This window comes from Anopheles stephensi, chromosome 3, assembly GCF_013141755.1.
Source record: "Anopheles stephensi strain Indian chromosome 3, UCI_ANSTEP_V1.0, whole genome shotgun sequence".
In the NCBI taxonomy this organism is placed as follows: domain Eukaryota; kingdom Metazoa; phylum Arthropoda; class Insecta; order Diptera; family Culicidae; genus Anopheles; species Anopheles stephensi.
The window spans coordinates 36961714-36980086 of NC_050203.1; the positions used below are offsets into that span (position 1 = coordinate 36961714).

An 18373-nucleotide genomic window follows, 5' to 3' on the forward strand; every position below is an offset into this window, starting at 1 on the left:
AGAGCGTGTGTTCGGTGTCCCTCCCGTGCAAGGACTCTCGCGCCGGGGAAGAGTGTGAGTGTGTGATGCCGAGCTAGCCGAATTTTCCAAGTGTAGGGGCGCATTAGCGCGAAACAAAACGCGCACGGGAAGAGGCACACGTCCTGGATGCCGTTTGCAAGTCATTCAAGGAAGAGTGATGATTGTAATAAGAAAGGTAAACAGCACCATCAACATCTTTGCGTGCCATTAGGCGAAGAAAAGCGGCGGGAACGCAGGCAAGGAAAAGTCCCGCGCGAGCTCGTGTCCGATGGGAAATTGGTAGCGCTATGGGGTGGAGTGATTTTCCCGTGAGAACGGCAAGAAACTGCAAAATGCTCTGTCGCTTTCTGGATTCCCGGTGTGGTGGAGAAATTGGTTGGATAGGGAGGGCACGATCGTCGATCGCGAGTGAGGGGAAAAAAGGCAATCACACACAGACACACTACAGCGACTCACGCTCACGTTTCGTTTGCAGGAATTCATTATTGATCGCTTACCTTTATGATCACGACCACCCTTGTCCGGATCGAGGTCGTCCTTGTCCTTCTCGTCGTCCGAAACCATCGCATCGTCATCGTCGTCCGTCTTGTTCTTTGGCTCCCACGTCATCTTGTTCTCCTTCTTGAGCCGCCGTCGGGCGTTCGCGAACCAGGTGGACACCTGCGTCAGCGTCATCTTGGTGATGATCGCCAGCATGATCTTCTCGCCCTTGGTCGGGTACGGGTTCTTCTTGTGCTCGTTCAGCCACGCCTTCAGCGTTGCGGTCGATTCGCGGGTTGCATTCTTCCGGCGGGCGGCCAGATCGTATCCGGCCCCATATCTGTGCGTCGGGGAGATGAGATCAAGAAAGGTGATGTTAGAAACAACGAATCTAGTTCAGCACAGTGTTTATACGAAGGTAGGCGAATATTATTACAGCTTGGCAGCTCTCTCTCTCTCTCTCCATCTACTTTGTATGGCGCGTTACATTGGATCACTGGAGATCAAAGTTGGAACCTTTTTTCGTGCATACACACCCATAGAAAGACACACGAAGAACGTCAGACAGACGGTTTGAAAGGCAACAGTAAATAAGCGGAAGAAGTATAACTACCATTAAAATGACAAATTGTCTTCGCTCCACGGTCGCGCTTGTGTTGGGCTGTCTGGATCGGTCGGTGGGCGCACTGTTCTTCCAGGCGACCTTCAGCCCCAACACTCCAAGCCAACCGATCAAAGCGGCCCAACCGATGGTGTTGGTGGTTGCTTCATCTCTTGCACCGTGCTCCCATCCCACCATGGTCCTTCTTCAGTTCCTCGGTGTGCCCCTTGGTGTTCTTTCAGGGCGAATATATTCATAATCATAAATCATGCATGCAACCAGCGGGTGGAAGCTGACCCATCCCAGCCCCGTGGACGGTACACCTCAGAACAGAACACACACCCCCAACCAGGTCCCAAAAACGAGCGGGGGGGACCAATGTGACAGCCCCATAAGGGACGGCGCGAAACATGTCACTCGGTGCGGCCGTTGTCTCGAGGCCCAGAATTCTGCGCCGGTCGTGTCTTAAAGAATGTATGTCCACCGATGCGCCCGAATGGTGGATGACCGCACCGTGTGCAATGGGTGGCTCACGAGACCCGAGCAGCCTGTTCTCCCTTTGCACTATTGCATCAATGTCTTGAAGGTGGGCCTAGACCAACGACCAACCTTTTGCCGGCGTTCGGTGGTTCATAAATACCAGGGTAAAATAATTATTTATTTGTCTGTTCTGTTTGCGCGTTTGTCCACATGCTAGGCTACTTTGTGTGGCCGGGACCGGCAATCGCGGAAGACACAGGTTTTGCTCCAGGTTCAGGGCTTGCTCTCTGCCTTTTGTCCCAATCAGTCGAGCGAAATAAAATGTTATCGTTTTATTCGATCCGAATCGTTGTCCCTCTTAATCCATATGCATTTCTAGGTTCCCAGTTGCTCTCCACGACCACGACACTAATTCATTCCGCTAGTTTGGTTGTTCTGTTTGCCCGGTTTCCTCCGATGAGTTATGACCCTCGAAAGGAGTAATTTATTCAGGCTGAAATATTAGTTCCAGGTCAATTCGTGACTAATAAATTCATCATCATTTAACAAATGATTACAATAATTCTTTTGCACCGCGCTCGTTGCGCTGCTCGATCACACAATGGCGCAGTGGACTCGTTCGAGCCTCCAGATTCCCAGATCAAAGCTCATTTAGTTAGATAAGCATGGGGCTTAAGAAATCTCCTGCCGTCCTGCCGATCGAGCATAAGACCGAATAAATATTTCTCCTATTAAGTTAATCCTCAGAACCTAGCAACAGCGTGATAAGACGCAGATGTACCTTTTCGGTGAGCTTAAAGTGAACCAGTTAGTAAACTACACCTGGCCACACCGTGGCAATCGTGGTGTAGATTTAAATCGATCGTCAAAAGATGTAAACCGGGGAAACTGGAATCGCTTCCGCCTAAAGACCAGTAGCAGCTCCGAATGGGCAGCTCGTGGCATTATAACAAAGTGAGAACTTCACCGTCCATTCTTCATAATCCTCACCGCGGGGTCAGCCTAGAAATGTGCCGGGACCACCTCGGGTGGCCACGATCGCTACTGCATTGGTTGTCCAGGCGACCTGGGGGAAGGCGATCCACGCGCTTGGATCGTATTATTTATTTGATAAACCAAATGAGCATCAATTCCCCCGGCTAAATACAGATGTTATCGGATTCAGCGGCCGGAATCCTCGAGTGGATGGCGTTGGTTCGCTCCTACCGGTATTATGTGTGTGTCTGCACAACATATTACGGTGAAAATCTCCACTTTCGAGCGCTCGGCGATCCACCGATCCGCACGGGGCGTTTGTGGGAGATCACTCACCGCCGATAATCGCAAGCCATCAGCCGGGTCTCCCTCTCTCTCGGGACTCCTGAGGTCCACAGGCACCAGCAGTAGCAGCAGCGGGAGACGACGTGTTCGTGAAAAGGCAGCGGCTACCGTACAGCCAGCGATCCGGGTATTATTGTTGTCGATTTTGATCTTGTTTCTTCTGAACCCTGTCCTATCGTGTCTCCTTTCTTCGGTGCTTCTTACGCCCGTGCTGCCGGTCAGCTCAATGTTGCCATTTGCTAGTTGTGCCCGAAAACGCTCCCGATCGAGCCACACACAGATGGAGACGCTTTCGAACGGAGCTGACAAGATCAGTCTTATTTTCGATGTTAAAGAATCGTGCATCGCGGGATAAACGAACACAAAAAAAAAGCACAGCCATCAAGATTAATAACGGGTAATGAGCACCAATTAATTAAGGTTGAATAATAATCGGCCACCATGCAGCAGTTCTGAGCAGCGATTCGCCAAAAATCGTTTGCGATCAACTAAACACAGGAGAGCGCACACAACGGCAAAACATGAACTTTTAAAAGGGCTTTTAAAATTGACTGTTTATAAAATGAATGGTGTTGCAACAATAAAAAAAAGGAGCCAGTCAGTTTGCCAAATGAGCGTCACAGCTGTGACGTGACAGCTTTCGGTTCTAAGGTAAGTATGGATGTTCACGGGAAGGGGAAAAAAGCCAACCGGCCATCAAATACCACAAAACTGTCACACACATACAGTGCAGTACGAGCTTCAACGAGGGAGCCTTGCGGTTGGATGGCTTTCACAAGCCGGGATGACAGCGAGAGTCGAGCCCGAAAGCTTCAAACGAGCAAAGGAAAAAAAAAACTCCCACCCCCATCAGGATTTGTGCATCGGTCCCTGTCAATCATGCGGTTTTTCACAGTACGCATTATCAAGGCATGCTTTGACCAACGAGCGTGAACCATGCTGGAGGCCTTTGGAAATATGAAAATTAGCAACCACCATGATCATCGATTCGACCGGCCACTTAGCGTGAGCAGTATACTAATTTTTGTCCGCGACTGACGGACATTCGCGGTTGATTGCGCTCGCTCGCGATGGTGCTCGGGCAGCGATGCTTACTCACTCCGCGGGATGTCACACGAATCGGTTACGGCATTCATTATCACCCACATTCAGCGGTGGGCAAGCTTTTCGGTTGGTTTAGTTAGTGTGAGGGATGTGCGGGATGCCGTCCGGGATGAACTATTGGTCGAGCAGTTAATTTTATTTATATTTCTCCGGTCCGGTTGTTGTCCGGTTTTCGCTGTTAAAGCTGTTAAATGCTAGTTGATGCACTCGGGGCACTGTCAGGGTTCAGCACCGTAAGGGTTGGTGGACATGATCACGAACTGGCGAAATTGAAAAATAAGCACAAAAATGGCTTCATTCAGCCCAGCCATACCGGAATACTCATACTGTGCACGGTACGCTGTAGGGAACTACAGGGTACGCGCAATTGCGTTTGGGCCGATGTGACAAATGAGGTCTGCAGGCGAGTGAGAAGTGCGTTATTATGTTTGTTTTACGGTTTTTTTTTCTTTCATTTAGTGCAGACAGTTGAATCTGCTCGGCTAAAACTCGAGCGTTCCAGGCATATTTTTGCAGCAAATAAATCATCCATGATTAAGCAGGTCCAGTCGAGCACGGACACTTGCAGGTTTGCCAGAACGGTACCAACTGTTTGAAATAATGTTTAACGAATCCGTTTATTATTCGTTTAGTTTTCAAACGTTAAGGGGAATGTTATGAGACTTATAGTTTTATAAATACAAAGCTAAGCAACGATTTCCGCATTAAATGGAATGTCCTTCAAATCGCCAAACCGGTCACACTTTAAATTGATTCCCGATGGAGATTAACAGGTCGCATGCAAATGATCATCTCCAGCTGGAAACGAAGCGACATTGGAACGATGCGGTCCTCCACGATGCACATGCACAAAACAGGCCACAGTTTTGTATTTAGGTAATAGTTCTGTGCGCGATAAGCGCAGAGGTGAACTTGAACAACTTCCTCCCAACTTGGACGCTAATGCAAACATGTTATGATGACGCTTCAGCGTGCTTGTGTATGCATATGATTGGTATCAGTCCACCCCACCGACATACCCCCCGGCAGTTGCTAAATCGCTCCAAGACATGCAGTTCCCGGTTTTTGCGTTTGCATTTTTCGTACCGTTTTTGTTGTTTTCTTTCAGTTTGCCTGCTACGCCAAGCCGCACCGTACGCAAATTGGTTGCATGATGGCAAGATTGTATGCGAGTGTGTGTGTGTGTTTGTACGATGCATGTGACAAAGTTTTCCGCCTTGGGACAAACCGACCGACGGAATCGGCCCACCCCACCCCACATGCTAAGCCACACACAACATCAGGTGACAGACACGCTCATTATCGTCGCCATGTTATTATGTGTGTGTTGTTAATTAGTAATTTTGATAATTGCAACAACAGCGTATAAAGATAGCCCTGTTTGCCGGTTAATGCAGGCTGATGCGTCGAATCGGTAGCCAGATTAGCGCAGGCATAGCATTCAATAGCGGGAAGCATGTTTACAAGATGCGATAAGACATGGAAGAAGTAGAGAGAATTTTTGTTTTGGAAAGTATTGACAGGTTTTAACTAGAGAAAATGATAAATTGCCAAAAAATGAATCAATTACAACTTTATAAAATAGTAAAATCAAAATTAAAACTAAACAGGATTTCATATTTCGGCTCATACTTCAATATCTGCAGGAATGTTCTTGCGGACACACATTTGACACGGCTTCTGGGATGTTAAATATCAACTACGTAAAGGGGTATTTCAACAGTTTTATATAAACACCTTTACTATATAATATTTTCATACTTCATATAAAAAATGCCACTGTACATATAATTCTTTTTAACCCTATTTTTCACCGAGAAACCAATGAAGCATGTGGCCGTCTTCTTTCCTCTAGCGATGCATATACCACCGGGCCCTTGACGTTTAATGTCATTACCTTGTCCGGGAGGTTCGGATGCGAATCAGCGGCCACCACACAATCAGCAAACCAAACGCCGGACACTGAAATGCACTTTTTCACGTGCGTGCCCAGCCGCGAGTTTTATGCCTTGTACACATGCTCACCTGTCTATTGAGTGCAGTGACGATCGGCACCAGTTACGGGCAGGTAGTAGCAAATTATCATATTTGATTAGGTATTAATTACATGCATTTTCGTCTGCATTTAATTACAATGCACCGGCCGGGCCATGTCCGCCAGCACCGAGCTCCTCCCGGTATGGTAATGCACTCTTGCTGTTCCCGGATAGCCTCCGGACGACCCTGGAGAGAGGGGAGGGGGAGCCTTACATGGAGTGACGGACTTTTATTTTCCGTCAACCACATCACAATGCCATTGCTTTTCGCGCCACACCGCACAGTTCGATCGCGAATCGCGCCTAGTGTGTGAGAGCGAGCGAACCGGCGTTCTCGTGCGGTCCGTTGTGGGCACAATGGCACACATCTACGGGGCCGATGGATATTACGTGCATTTGATTGCCCATTATTAGGTGCAAATATTGTTTTCAGATCTTTTTTTTTTGCTCTCTCCTGCTGCTCTCCACCGTTTATTGTCTCAGTTTTGTTGTTTATCTGATACAATCGGTGTGCATTTCGAAACATACGTTGCGAGTTGTTGTTTGCATGTCGCTCCAATTTCGGTGCAATTTGCCTCGCTGCGATAATGGACTATGGTTGTACGCTAGTTGTACACTGCGCTAATTCGGTGCTAATGCAAAACCGCTAATGGATACGTTTTACGGGCAATATTTAGAAGACTAGATTACATGATTGGAGCGAACTCATTCGAGGATAAATTGGAAAACGAATTTAACGAGCTTGGAAGACGGTGGAATCATGTCCCTTGCCCATTTTGCTGGACTAGATGAAGAAGCATGACAGTACTGGGTTTCTTGATGAAAGATTATTGACAATTATGGCTATTTTAAGTGCTTTCAACTTCTTAGCTCCTGATATAATTTTAAGAGATAGACAACTGCCAACCAAGTATCGCAGTAGGATTCAAAGTTGATAATCGGTCAACCACCTAAGACATTGATCAAAGTTGATCTCTCTACGATATTTCTATGTCTCTTGATGCTGATTCATGTTTTCTTGAACAGCTATAATTGATGCAGGTCCAGGACTCAAAGTCTTCATGATATTTGGCACACTTTGTGAAGGCAATCTCCTCCGGATGACTTTCGATACGAAGTTATGAAAGTAATTCAAGAAGCAATAGTGCAGTTTGTTGTACTAGGAAGACGGAAAATATCTTGGACTTGTGTTATGATTAAACGAAGAAAAACCAATAATCGCAAGAAGGTAAATTAAATTTCTAGACTTTATATTTATTGCCTTTTCACTCTACAAAACAGGATACCAATTTTATCTAAAACACTGTTAGCACAATTTTTGATTAGATTGGTTTCCAAAGTGAAAGAAAACTCTTCTATTTGCATAGTCACTCCTAGCGGTTGCACGGTAATCAAAGCACACGCTTTTCCCGTAACAGAGTTCTTACCCTTTTCACAGCTGTTTCGGCGAAGACGACGGCACCAAGTTGAGGGAAAATCTAAACTTTAAAACAAAGCCATTGTGCCAGCGGTCTACAATCCTTGACTGACTGCCTGCTAGAGGCAAGTAGAATCCGAAATCCGTAGCGAAAGTTCCTTAAACCTTCCATCGGTAAGGGTCGGGAAAACTAAATTCATTTTCCACCTTGCGGCGGTAAAAAGTTTTCCCTTTTCGCTGCAAAAGTCACTTTCATTCGACATCCGCCGGCAGTGTGTCACCCTTTACTGCCGCTTCTGGGCGGGGAGGAGGTAAGAAAATGGGAGCATCAACTTAATGGAAGCGGATGATTCCGTACAAACTATTCAGCGTCAAGAGTCTGCTCCAGTCTGCAAAAACTTAAAACATCCTCACTCTCTCTCACACACACACACACTCATACACCCAGACAGCCTTAAATCCTTGCGTCGAACGCGGCGAACAGTGCGGCAAGGACTGTGAGACGATGAGGTTCGCCGGCAAACACTTTTAACACCGTGTCGTTTTTCGGTTCCACGCAGTCCGCTCTCCGAACCACCAAAGGGTCATAAAAATGGATGTGAAACAATAGATTTAATAGTCGTTCTACACTACTACGTACAAGTGAAACTTTTACTTGACGCCTCCCAGAGCAGGCGCGCGCGTCCGGGTTCGCTGCCTCTATCGCTCGCTCGCTCTCTCTCTCTCTCGTTCCTTGTTCGATCGCTTCGGCTTGGAAGGGAAGGACCACTTTTGACATGTACCATAAATTACAATTAAGCTCAACACATGTATCAACTGCACCGGGCGCCTCGCAATACCTCGTGTGCTCCTCTCGGCGGATGTGCATCGCATCGCGGCCCCAATCTCGCGCTGTCCCGTTCGCACGCCATTGGTGCGTTATCCTTACTGTGCGCGGGTTTTCTCGCAGCCTCATTTTGACACTTTTGCACTGCGCGGAGAGCACTGCGGTGGAGCAATCAATTTTGGGGACCGCGTCGTCCATATTTCCTTCTCACTCAATCTTCTCGCCTTCCCGCTTCTGGTGCGCGTTCGCGTGAGAATTTCCACCGAGAAGAACCGTCCGTCGCCACCGAGTCGAAAATGATGATATCCCCGCCGCTGGCACCGCTACCCCACAACCTCCGGCGTCACGTCCAACCACGTCCCCAGGTTGATTTGCATGGTACGAACGAGATTTTCAACGCGAGGTCGCGTTTTTCGCAAGTCGCCTGGCGCGGAAAGCGAAATCTAAACGATCTTGTGTACGACAACCCAAATAGCAAACTCGCTAACGAACGCGAACGGCCAAACGTCACCGCACTAATGTCACCTCGGCGGTTCAGGCAGCTCGCTTCGAAAATGGCTGGTTTCGTCGATGACGATGGTTTTAATTTTAGATGCTCGTGCGATACATCGCCATCGCCATTTAACCGCGGGACTGGGTACGTAGCAGAATACTTTGCCGTTCGTGTGGGTTTTTTTTTTTTGTTGGTGTCCACCGTTTTTTTGGTGGGGAGAACTCGAAACAACCATACTACGTGTTGGGGGGTGAGTGTTTTTATTTTGGGTGTTATTTCCCATCCCTTCAACTGCAATGAGATAGCCCACAAACTGTCCCGTGATGAAGATGCCACACGAACAAACTTTATCCGTCTGTACTCTTCTCGCGCTCAGTAGCGAAACCAAAAAGAAAACTCCCGTTTGTTGTGTCAGTGAATGATAAAAAACACTAACAAAAAAAAAAAAGGAAAAGCCACAACAAAACATGTTTTCTAAAAATTGCATTTGCATCGCATCGCTCGTTGCATTGCTCTTTGCCCTCCTCGCACTGCATCCGACTGCCGGTCGGTGTGTTGTCGAATTTGTTTTTCTTGTGTTTCACACCAACCTCTCCCGGTGACCCACACGTATTGTTGTATCGGTTGCAGTTTGTTAAAAGTCGCGTCTAAACAAATTGAATTTTTCACCCCAAACCATCACCACCCTCTCTGTACCTTGTGTCCCCATGTCGGCAGTGGATCTTTTCCTGGTTCATTTCAACCGTTTGCCACTTGCCAGTTCGTGGTGGCGCTCTAATCTCGACCGTGAATGTGTGTGTGTGTGTGTGGTGTCGGGGGGGTAGCATAACGCCAGTTCAAAAGTGCTCCGAGAGCAAGCGATCCTACACTACACGAGTGAGAGATGATGCCAAATATCCGGTGTTTAGCAAGCTGATAACATGATACCCTACCCTCGAAAAAGCTCACCCCGACCAGAGCATGGGTGGAAATGGGACGAGGGTTCGTAGGTGGAGTACATTTTGGCGGTGATGTTGGAGTTTGCTTAAGGATAAAAAAGAGACATAAGCGGGCTAAACGGTTGCTCGGCTTAATAGCAATCGATCGGTGGCAAAGAGTCGTGACACAATATTTTAGTTTTGCTGAGCATCTTGTGTTTATAGTTTTGACGTTACGCGTTTAGTTAGAAACTATATTAGAGTAGTTATTTTCACGAAGTAATGTGGAATTATTGATCGTATATGTAGCCTCTGTCAAACAAAATATTCTAATTCTTCTTTCTTTGAGTATAAGGCTCAATTCATTTTAAAAATAAAATCAACCAGATTGTTGCAAAGTTAATAGAGAAGCCTTGGCTTTCGTATAAACTAATGTTAAAATCATCCAGAAAAAAACTGAAAATACTACTCTTTTTGTGTTCCTTTCATGTTCGAATTAAGTGTTAGCAACAACTGTTGGGTGATCAAGTAAGTTTCGAGCTGTTTAAAAAAGCAGTATAGCATAATAAAGCCCAAGTGCCCAAAAACGAATAAAAGAATCTTCCAACAAGCCGGCTGTGCAGTCCTTGGAACCTCGATCATCCTGAGGGGCCTTTGACCTCTGACCTAGTCGACACATTTAATCTATTAGAAGCCTCTAGCTTTTCTTCTGTTTAGGGCCTCGAAGCGTCATGATCCATCACTTCACATTTCTACGTCTTTCATATTTCAATAACATCACCATAGACCAATAACATAATATATGCCAACTTTTATCCTCATCGTAAATAGGCTCGAATCATTGGAAGTTTTCTGTTAAAACAGTGTTAATTGCCGGTAATGTTCTTTAATTTTTTTTAAGTATGGCAAAAAATGCAGTTGAGACCGGCTCATTTGCTGCAGAAAACATATGGAGTAGATTACACAAAAAAGTGGCGTGGCACAAAGGCTTTCGTTCAACGTAGTATTTTTAGGTCACATGTTTCTGTTAGAAATACAAATACTTGTGCAAATAGATGCCCAACGTACTAAACCGAATGCACTTATCTTCAGTTAAAAAATATTAAATCGGCGCTGATAAATTCTTGGATTTTTTCAACTAGCAGAAAGATGGGAAAAAGATATTATATCTGATGAATAACACTTTAAATAAAAACTGTGCAGTAAATAATAGAAACGATAAATCGATGCTCCAAAACGCCGGAACTTTACTTGCACACCCAATGCTAGCCATCTTGTTACCACTACCCAACCTCACACTCACCAGTCACCGTAGAACAATGTTGTACCGGTTACTACTGACACACGACACACCGATAAAACCGAAAGCCCCAATCCACGCTGTACGAGTATACCCCAAATCCCATTGCCATGCCAAGCGTTCGGAATGCGGATCGGGTAAATCGCCGTGACTAAAACCCCGAAACCCTGGCTCCCGGACTCCCAACCATCCAGACCCAGACCACCAGACCAGCAGCGAACGAAATGGCAGCCAGGCAAAGGTAACGCCAGCCAATATACATTCAAAACAAGATGCAAACCAACAACACAAAAAGCGTACACAAAACGCACAAGAGCACGATAAAAAATAGCAACAGCACGAGAGCGAAGTTCGGGCGCAAAACCTTGTTATGAAATAGTCATGCGCATTTATGTTCAACGACCCAACGACGGTCCTTCGGTTGTTTTTTGCTATGCCCGTGTACATATGCAGCGCAACATAAGAATGTTGGTGACGTAGCTGGTGCATGTGTGGGTTGGTGGCGGCCGAAAACCCAGCGAACCGTACCGGCACAAGATGTGACGTAGGACATGGAAAACTTAACCATTTTCCACTCGGTTCTCGTGGAGCTGCGGCAGGCAAGTGGTGTGCAGAAAAGAAACAACAATACAGCAGTGTGCCCCGAGTGCAGCCGGGCATTTGGGGAACGGTGTCTGGGGTTTGGGGAAGTATGGAAAACATCAACAAAATCAATCCCAGTTGCCAGCTTTGTTTTACATCTAGTGACATTTTCGAGTGGTTTTCGAGTGGCGAAGCTGATGGTGGGGTAGTTTCTGAATGTCTCGTTCGCCGAGTTCCTTTACGTTTTCTCGCCCATTCGAAAGAGTACTACGGAGGAGCACTATGATGATAGGGTGGATTGAAGATTGCTATCTCTATTAGCATTTTGTACACACGCTCACATATGTGAGGACCAAGGCCCGTGCCATGTGTCTCTCCAGACGAGTGCACGCACGTGGAGTTGGTTGTAATGTTTCGAATTTGGGGTTTTGCTGCAGGAAGAACTCAGTATGAACGGAGCGGGCTTAACAATATTCAGAATTTCTATCGAGGCTCTCCTTCGAGTGTGTTAGTGTGCAAAGTGTGTGTGTGTTTCGCCACGCAGTCTCCACTCCCGTCCTCGAGTGGTTGTGGTTGTGTTGGGCAACCTCAGGCCCTAAGCGGAAGGGTTGTCACATGCGTCTTCGCATATAAACACACTCACACAAACCTAGTCCCGGAGAGATATAACACGATACAATCGCCCTAGCTCCCACCCAAAACCCCCAATCCGGGAGTTTCCCTCGACGTGGAAAAGAAGGGGTTCCCAAGAACAACTGTTGGGTATTGCTCACTCCCCAACGCCAGCCAGCTTGGGACACATTTTCATCGGAACAAATTTATCTCACGGCCTATCCACTGGGCAGGTTTTCTCCCCCCATGGCAACGCTTTAAAGCCATCCTTTGACATCCTGCGAGGCTCACACGCCGATCCCGGAGCCCGATTTTGTCGGGTCTGTTCTCGGTCTTGTCCCGGTGTCTTGTGCTTTGCTCGGTTCGGTATCACTTTAAATTTATTCAATTTATACATGTGAAACAAAATGGCGGCGCCTAATCGATTTAATTTTATGATAATGGCGAATAACATTATACCGGGCGTCGTACGGCCCAAGGGAAAGCCACGTCCTCGGCAAAGCGAGGAATGATGGATGCAGAAAGGCACAGTACAAGCACACACACACACTGACTCTGCCCGCAACTCCTCCTGGACTGGTGGCTGCACGGAGAACAGGAACGAGTTTGCGTTTCCAGGTTCCTCCTCCAGGTTTGCCTTGCTTCTGGTCGCTGTGCTCCGGGAAACTGGGGCCTGATATTGACCCAACACAGGTTTCATCGCCGGCACGGTCGAGGACGTTCGCTGCATCGCCATCGAACGCGAGTGAGCGAAAATTGGCGAAAACCTGGACATCATCGGGGCACCTGAGGGTTTTGTTTGCGGGGAGGGGGGGGGGGAGGGGGAGGTTCGGTTCATCCGACATGCAGCCCCAAAACCTTGCGCACTCTTCGACCACGGGGAAAATGTTGTTTCCCTGTCCAGGTCCTCTTCCGCGCAAGGGGTTGTAGTTTTCGCCTGGTTCGTTAGCATGGCGCTCGATTCAATCTGTCCGGCCCATCTCGTCGCCATCTCGATGCCGTTATCAGTTTCGCCAGTACGCCAGTATCCGGCGTAGTTGTGTTTGTGTGGCGTGAGAGTTCCCGGAATCCCGAATCGCTTGTCGGCAACAACTTCTTCCAGATCGTTTTAAGGGAAAACGGGACTGGGAAATTGGATGTCGCCGGTGCATTTTTTTTATTTTATTTCAGGTGGCGTCTGTCACCAACATTCACTCGGTATTAATTGAGTGGTGGAGACGGTTACGAGCCACATATTGGGATTCAAAGGAAAGGTGCATATTGCGTGTTGCAAATTCGTTTGCATAAAAATTAGTCAAAATTTTAAATAGATGTCCAGATTCTATATCTCTGTTTCCAATCAGCGTTGGTTGGTTATAATATCGATCCCAGAACATCTGTTTCTTTTAATATCTCAAAGCATATTAAGGACTTTTTAATATTTTTTTCAACACAAAAACCGTATTGAACTAATTTCAAGATGTTTAAATTTAGTAGAGCCAACAAAACGATAAATTAAATCGCACTTTTCACTTCATTTTCACCTCTGTTCATGATTTATGTCTTGTTAAAACCAACACGTAATGCAATCAAAAGCCGTCGGCATAACAATTGCACATTCGCGCACACATTATGTTGCTCGTTATTGGGGTCATAATGGGTCGTAAAATCAAACTTAAAATGCTCTCTCGTGACCCCGGAAAAGCTTCCCGTGTGTACAGATTATCAGGGTAAAAAAAAATCAACCATAATGCCAGATCGTTATGATCCGGTTGGCAATCCCACTCGCGCGCTCTAGCATTAACATGTCCGCACACACGTTCCATTTTTCATTACCATATTTGCAATTTCAATTTCGCCCGTGTCGGGAAAAAAAGTCCACCGGTTTTTATTGCCGTATATCGAATGAAAATAAATAACCATCGATCCAGCTTTTTCGACCCATGAAAGTATGATTGAAAATTGTATCAATAGCACAACAATAACAAAATCCGAGGGAATCCATCGAACGCCGAACAAGCCTCAAATATCCGTCTTTCCGCAAGATCCCAACCAAAAAAGAAAAACACTCCAGAGTGGCGTTGAGTGGATAAAGTGCGCCACACACACACACACTTTATAAGCGGGCATGTTGCTTCCCGGCCCCCTCCTCCCCACCACTCAACCAACAACCCGCACCGGGGGACGTAATAAAATATCATTCAATAAAAAATTGAAAAACGATTTAAGAGCCCATAAAAAATTCAAAAACTTTTACTTTCCCCGAGGCGCGCGTGTCCTGCAAGTGAACGAGAACAAGTGCTTCGGTCCTTGTTGCTTTCGGCCGTTGTATTGCTGGCGGTTTTTTTGTGTGCGCTCTCTCCCGTGCTTGTCAAAGGTCTATTGAGTGCGCGGTATTATCCATTTGTCCCTTCTTGGATGCGGCCTACTCCGGCCGGATATTTCTCATCCATTTTCCGATCTTCCGAGCGGGAAGCAGGAACGAGGATGGTGAGGAAGCAACCTTTCCTGAAGCCGTGTTCGCACGCGGTTCGACTTCCGATCGGATTCGCGCTGCGGTTGCGATTTTGGCAAACAAGAAGAATCGAATCGATGGATAAAGTGTCGTAAGAAGCCTCCTGTTTGCTGTTCTCCTACCATCTAAAAGTATCCTTTTTTTGTTGGTACTTCGTAGGAAGTTCACTTAAGCTTTTTTTTGTTTCTTGGTGGAATATAGAATTTTGAAGTTGGCGAAAGAGAGAAACGAATACTGCCTACTTCCAACAAAAAACACATCTTCTAGCGTGCGAAAACCTTCAATCGATGTGGCCTTCTTTCTGAGTGTTTGTAAAAAAAAACAGCAAATGGCTCATAGTGTTATGTAAAAAATCTAATCCTCCTTCAGGTATTCTCCACAATCAAACCATCCAACAGAAGGTCGTCTTGAATGCGGATGCTGAACCTGTTGAAATTTAAGGTGTTGGTTGAGGCCGAAAAAAACCCAAGCTATTCTGTATTCTTCGTGCATCAACATTAACGGAAAAAAATGGTGGAAAATCCAAGACGAGACCCCAAAGGAACCGTCACACACATTCAGGCCGCGACTGCTCGGGAAACTCTGTCCATGTGCCACATGACAATGGTTGTCGCTTTTCAATCGTTTCCTTCCCGTGCGACGAAATCGATCCTCACCGTTGATGGTCGTTAAAAGTGAAATCGAACCAAACGTGTGGGACTGGCTGTTGCCTGGAGCTGGCTTGTGTGAAAATTCTATCGCATTTCCACGCAAACACGTGCCCGATACGGTTCTCGGTTCTCACAACCGAGTCCCACCGAAAAGGGATGGTAAAGTGCCGCTAGCCAGCAATAAAAGAAAGGCGAGCAAAAAACAAGCGCTGTTTTCCGCGCACTCATCGAATGGAAAGTGTGAAAACAGCTCTTCATGGCAGACCGAGCATACCGAGGCCCGGCATAAAGGAATCCGGAAAAACGCCCAGGAAAAACTGATTCCCCAAAACCACCCCCAAGAGTTCGGCTGCTGCTGGGTGGAAAAATCAGATTGAGGTTTTGGCCTGGCACAGAACAGCTTTTGTGTGGGCAAAGAAGAAGGATCGTCGGGTTCCGGTGGGGGGAAGGTTGACTGACAAATTTCCCCGTTTCGGTACAATCCTTCAAATTGGCGTTTTCGCTTTTCCCAGCACGAAAACCGGAACACGATTTTTCATCGGTATTAAATCGAAAACGAGACCCCCGTGTGGATTGTGCAGAAAGGCGCCGGATCGATGGTAGCGCCGGGAATCCCTTGAAAGGAATCGACGATGTACGGCTCCAAGAACGATAAATTGGCCATATGTGTTCGCATGTAGGAGCGTCGCATGGCTGTGTGTCGGTGCGGATATGGACCGGCGTTGTGCAAACGCTATCAGATTGATTCTTGGAACGATGCCTATTCATTCGGTGATATCCGCACGCCCGATGCCCCTCGCTCGGTTCTTGGGCCTGAAAGGACGAACGCACAGCAAGGACTCGGAGTCAATTTGAGGGAGTCTGTTTTGATTGAACACGTGAGTTATGCCCATAAATATGATTTTCACTTGTTTAGCACGATGTTCATCTCCCCGTTTTGGTGGTGGCCAATTTCGATCCACCGTGTGTGCCAGCTGGTGCCATCGGTCTCAAGTTGGATCGATTTCTACAAAAGCACCTCACCTAAACAGTAGCGGAGCCAGTAGAGTAGATTCCTATGGGGGAGGCGGATCTGCAGGGGGAGTCACCGGGAGTACAGAGTGGGGGTAAGAAAATAGACTTCCAAGTGTGATAAATCAGATTGCTCTGGCGGCGCTTGTTGGTGCCTGGTGATGGTGCCGGCACCAGCCAGTTTCGGGGTTTTTGTGTCTCCAGAGGATATTCGTTCCTTCGGAGTCTATTTTTGGAGTTTTTCTCGGTTCGATGCGGCTGCGGCTGAGGCTAGAGATTTATTCGGCACAAGTCTAATGCACCGGCCAGGGGAGCCAGGGTGTGGGAAGATCTATTGCCACTTAATTGCGGCACAATTATTCGGCCATTGATTGTTTGCTTGCAATGATTTCTGGGGTGCTCCGATAATTGGGTTCTCCCTTTTCTGTGGAGTGCAAATGCCGTCGGTTGAATGTCGTTTTTTCTTCTCCTGTTCATTTTGGGGGAATATGATTTATAGACGCTCTGGAATCTGGGGGAGTTCTTTACGATGTGCTCGAAGCACGTGAGGACGCTGTAGATCTGGCCCACAAAATGTTCATTGACAAAAATTGGCTTTCCTATAGATCATCGCAAACAGAGGATGACAAACACAGTTAAACAGTCTGCTTCCACAAAACCAACCGTTCGGACATGCCCTTAAGCCCTGTTTAACACTTCAGCCGTATCGTTCACTAGCCAATCGAAAGCCAACAGGCGCGTAATCACTGTCCTATGCCCAGCCACCAATCGAACGTTCACAATCGATATTAGATAAGTCAAATAACCTCAGCTTATGCATGTCAAACAAACATCACTCCCGACAGAGGAACCGGATACTGGTCTCCCGGCGTCCCAGACCTCCACCATCGATGGACATGATATTTGGGGATGACAAATTTTATCCAATCATCCCGTGCCCACCACTCTGCCCCCAAAACTGCAGCTTAACTTCACCATTTTGGCCACCGCATATTTATTGCTCGCGCCTCCCCTTAGCCTGTGCACGGTCATACACGGTTGTCTCACGGTTGTTGCCATCGACGGGAGGGCGAATTACGGTAGCTAACAGTGTTTGAGGGTCGCAATGACTGATACCGACCCATCACGAAAAGGCAATCGCATGTTACGCAAGGCATTTGGCATGTCGATTCGGAACCCGGGCCAACTCACGCAAATCGTGACCCGTGAAGCGCCTGAAGAGTGTCAGAGAAGCAGTTAGTGGGCACAGGAGTTGTTGTAACACTGCTTTTGGTTTCATTACTCGGGAGCTCGTTCGAGCTTTACCAAACAAATTTGATCCACTTCTCGGCGCTACTTCCCCCAAAAACCCGCGTAGAAATTGATCCTTTCTGTTTTTTGCTCAGCCACAGCACAAATTTATGATTGCTCCTTTAATGGGCAATAAAACAGTTTAAAGCACACACACACGGAAATATGACGAATAAACGTGCTTGTTGGCGTGGAACGGTGGCAAAGGTGCAGTTGATAAGTGGTCCTCCGAAGAGCCACGAGGAAACCGGTTACCGGTGCGATAGATGTAATTCATCTTCCCAAAAGGCATGTGGCCAAAGTGTTCGGGTGATCAGGCGACCAAGAGCAAGTAAAAAAAACCACTTGCTTCCAAGTCATTTGTTGCGTTAAGTCGATATTTAATGACCCAATCGAAGATTTTTGTCACACACAAACACTACCCAGCTTGAGACAGTGGGACAGTTTATTAATTCTTTGCTTGGAATGTGTCCACGCCACTCCGAATCAATGCTTTAGGTAGACGCTATTAAACGAACCATCGCTCCAAGAAGATGCGTCCAGTGTTTCGGCAGGTCCGGACGCTTCCTGGTGCAGCCAACCGCGGCCATTAATCAGCTCACGAGCGTAACTCTCTAAAGCATCATAATAATCAGCTACAACCGGCAATCTGCACGGTGTAAACAAGCTGCGACGGCCACACCACATCATCAGAACAGAAACAGAAACACTGCTGCACTTAGCTCGCTCTCTCCCTCTC

General features: G+C 47.0%; 1 protein-coding gene and 1 long non-coding RNA gene across 3 annotated transcripts in view; both read right to left on the bottom strand.

The window, feature by feature from the left end:
- LOC118509655 (homeobox protein araucan-like) overlaps positions 1–18373 on the bottom strand; it is a 106482-nt gene that overhangs the window by 14820 nt on the left and 73289 nt on the right. For both annotated transcript variants that reach the window (XM_036050609.1, XM_036050611.1), the window contains exon 4: positions 519–841. In XM_036050609.1, coding sequence (XP_035906502.1) covers positions 519–841 — 323 coding nt within the window. The remainder of the gene's footprint in view (positions 1–518; positions 842–18373) is intronic.
- Positions 6479–9984, bottom strand: LOC118509796. Its single transcript, XR_004905942.1, has 2 exons — positions 8299–9984; positions 6479–8227 (listed from the first exon to the last, which is right to left on the bottom strand). It is a non-coding gene; the product is annotated as an uncharacterized LOC118509796 (long non-coding RNA).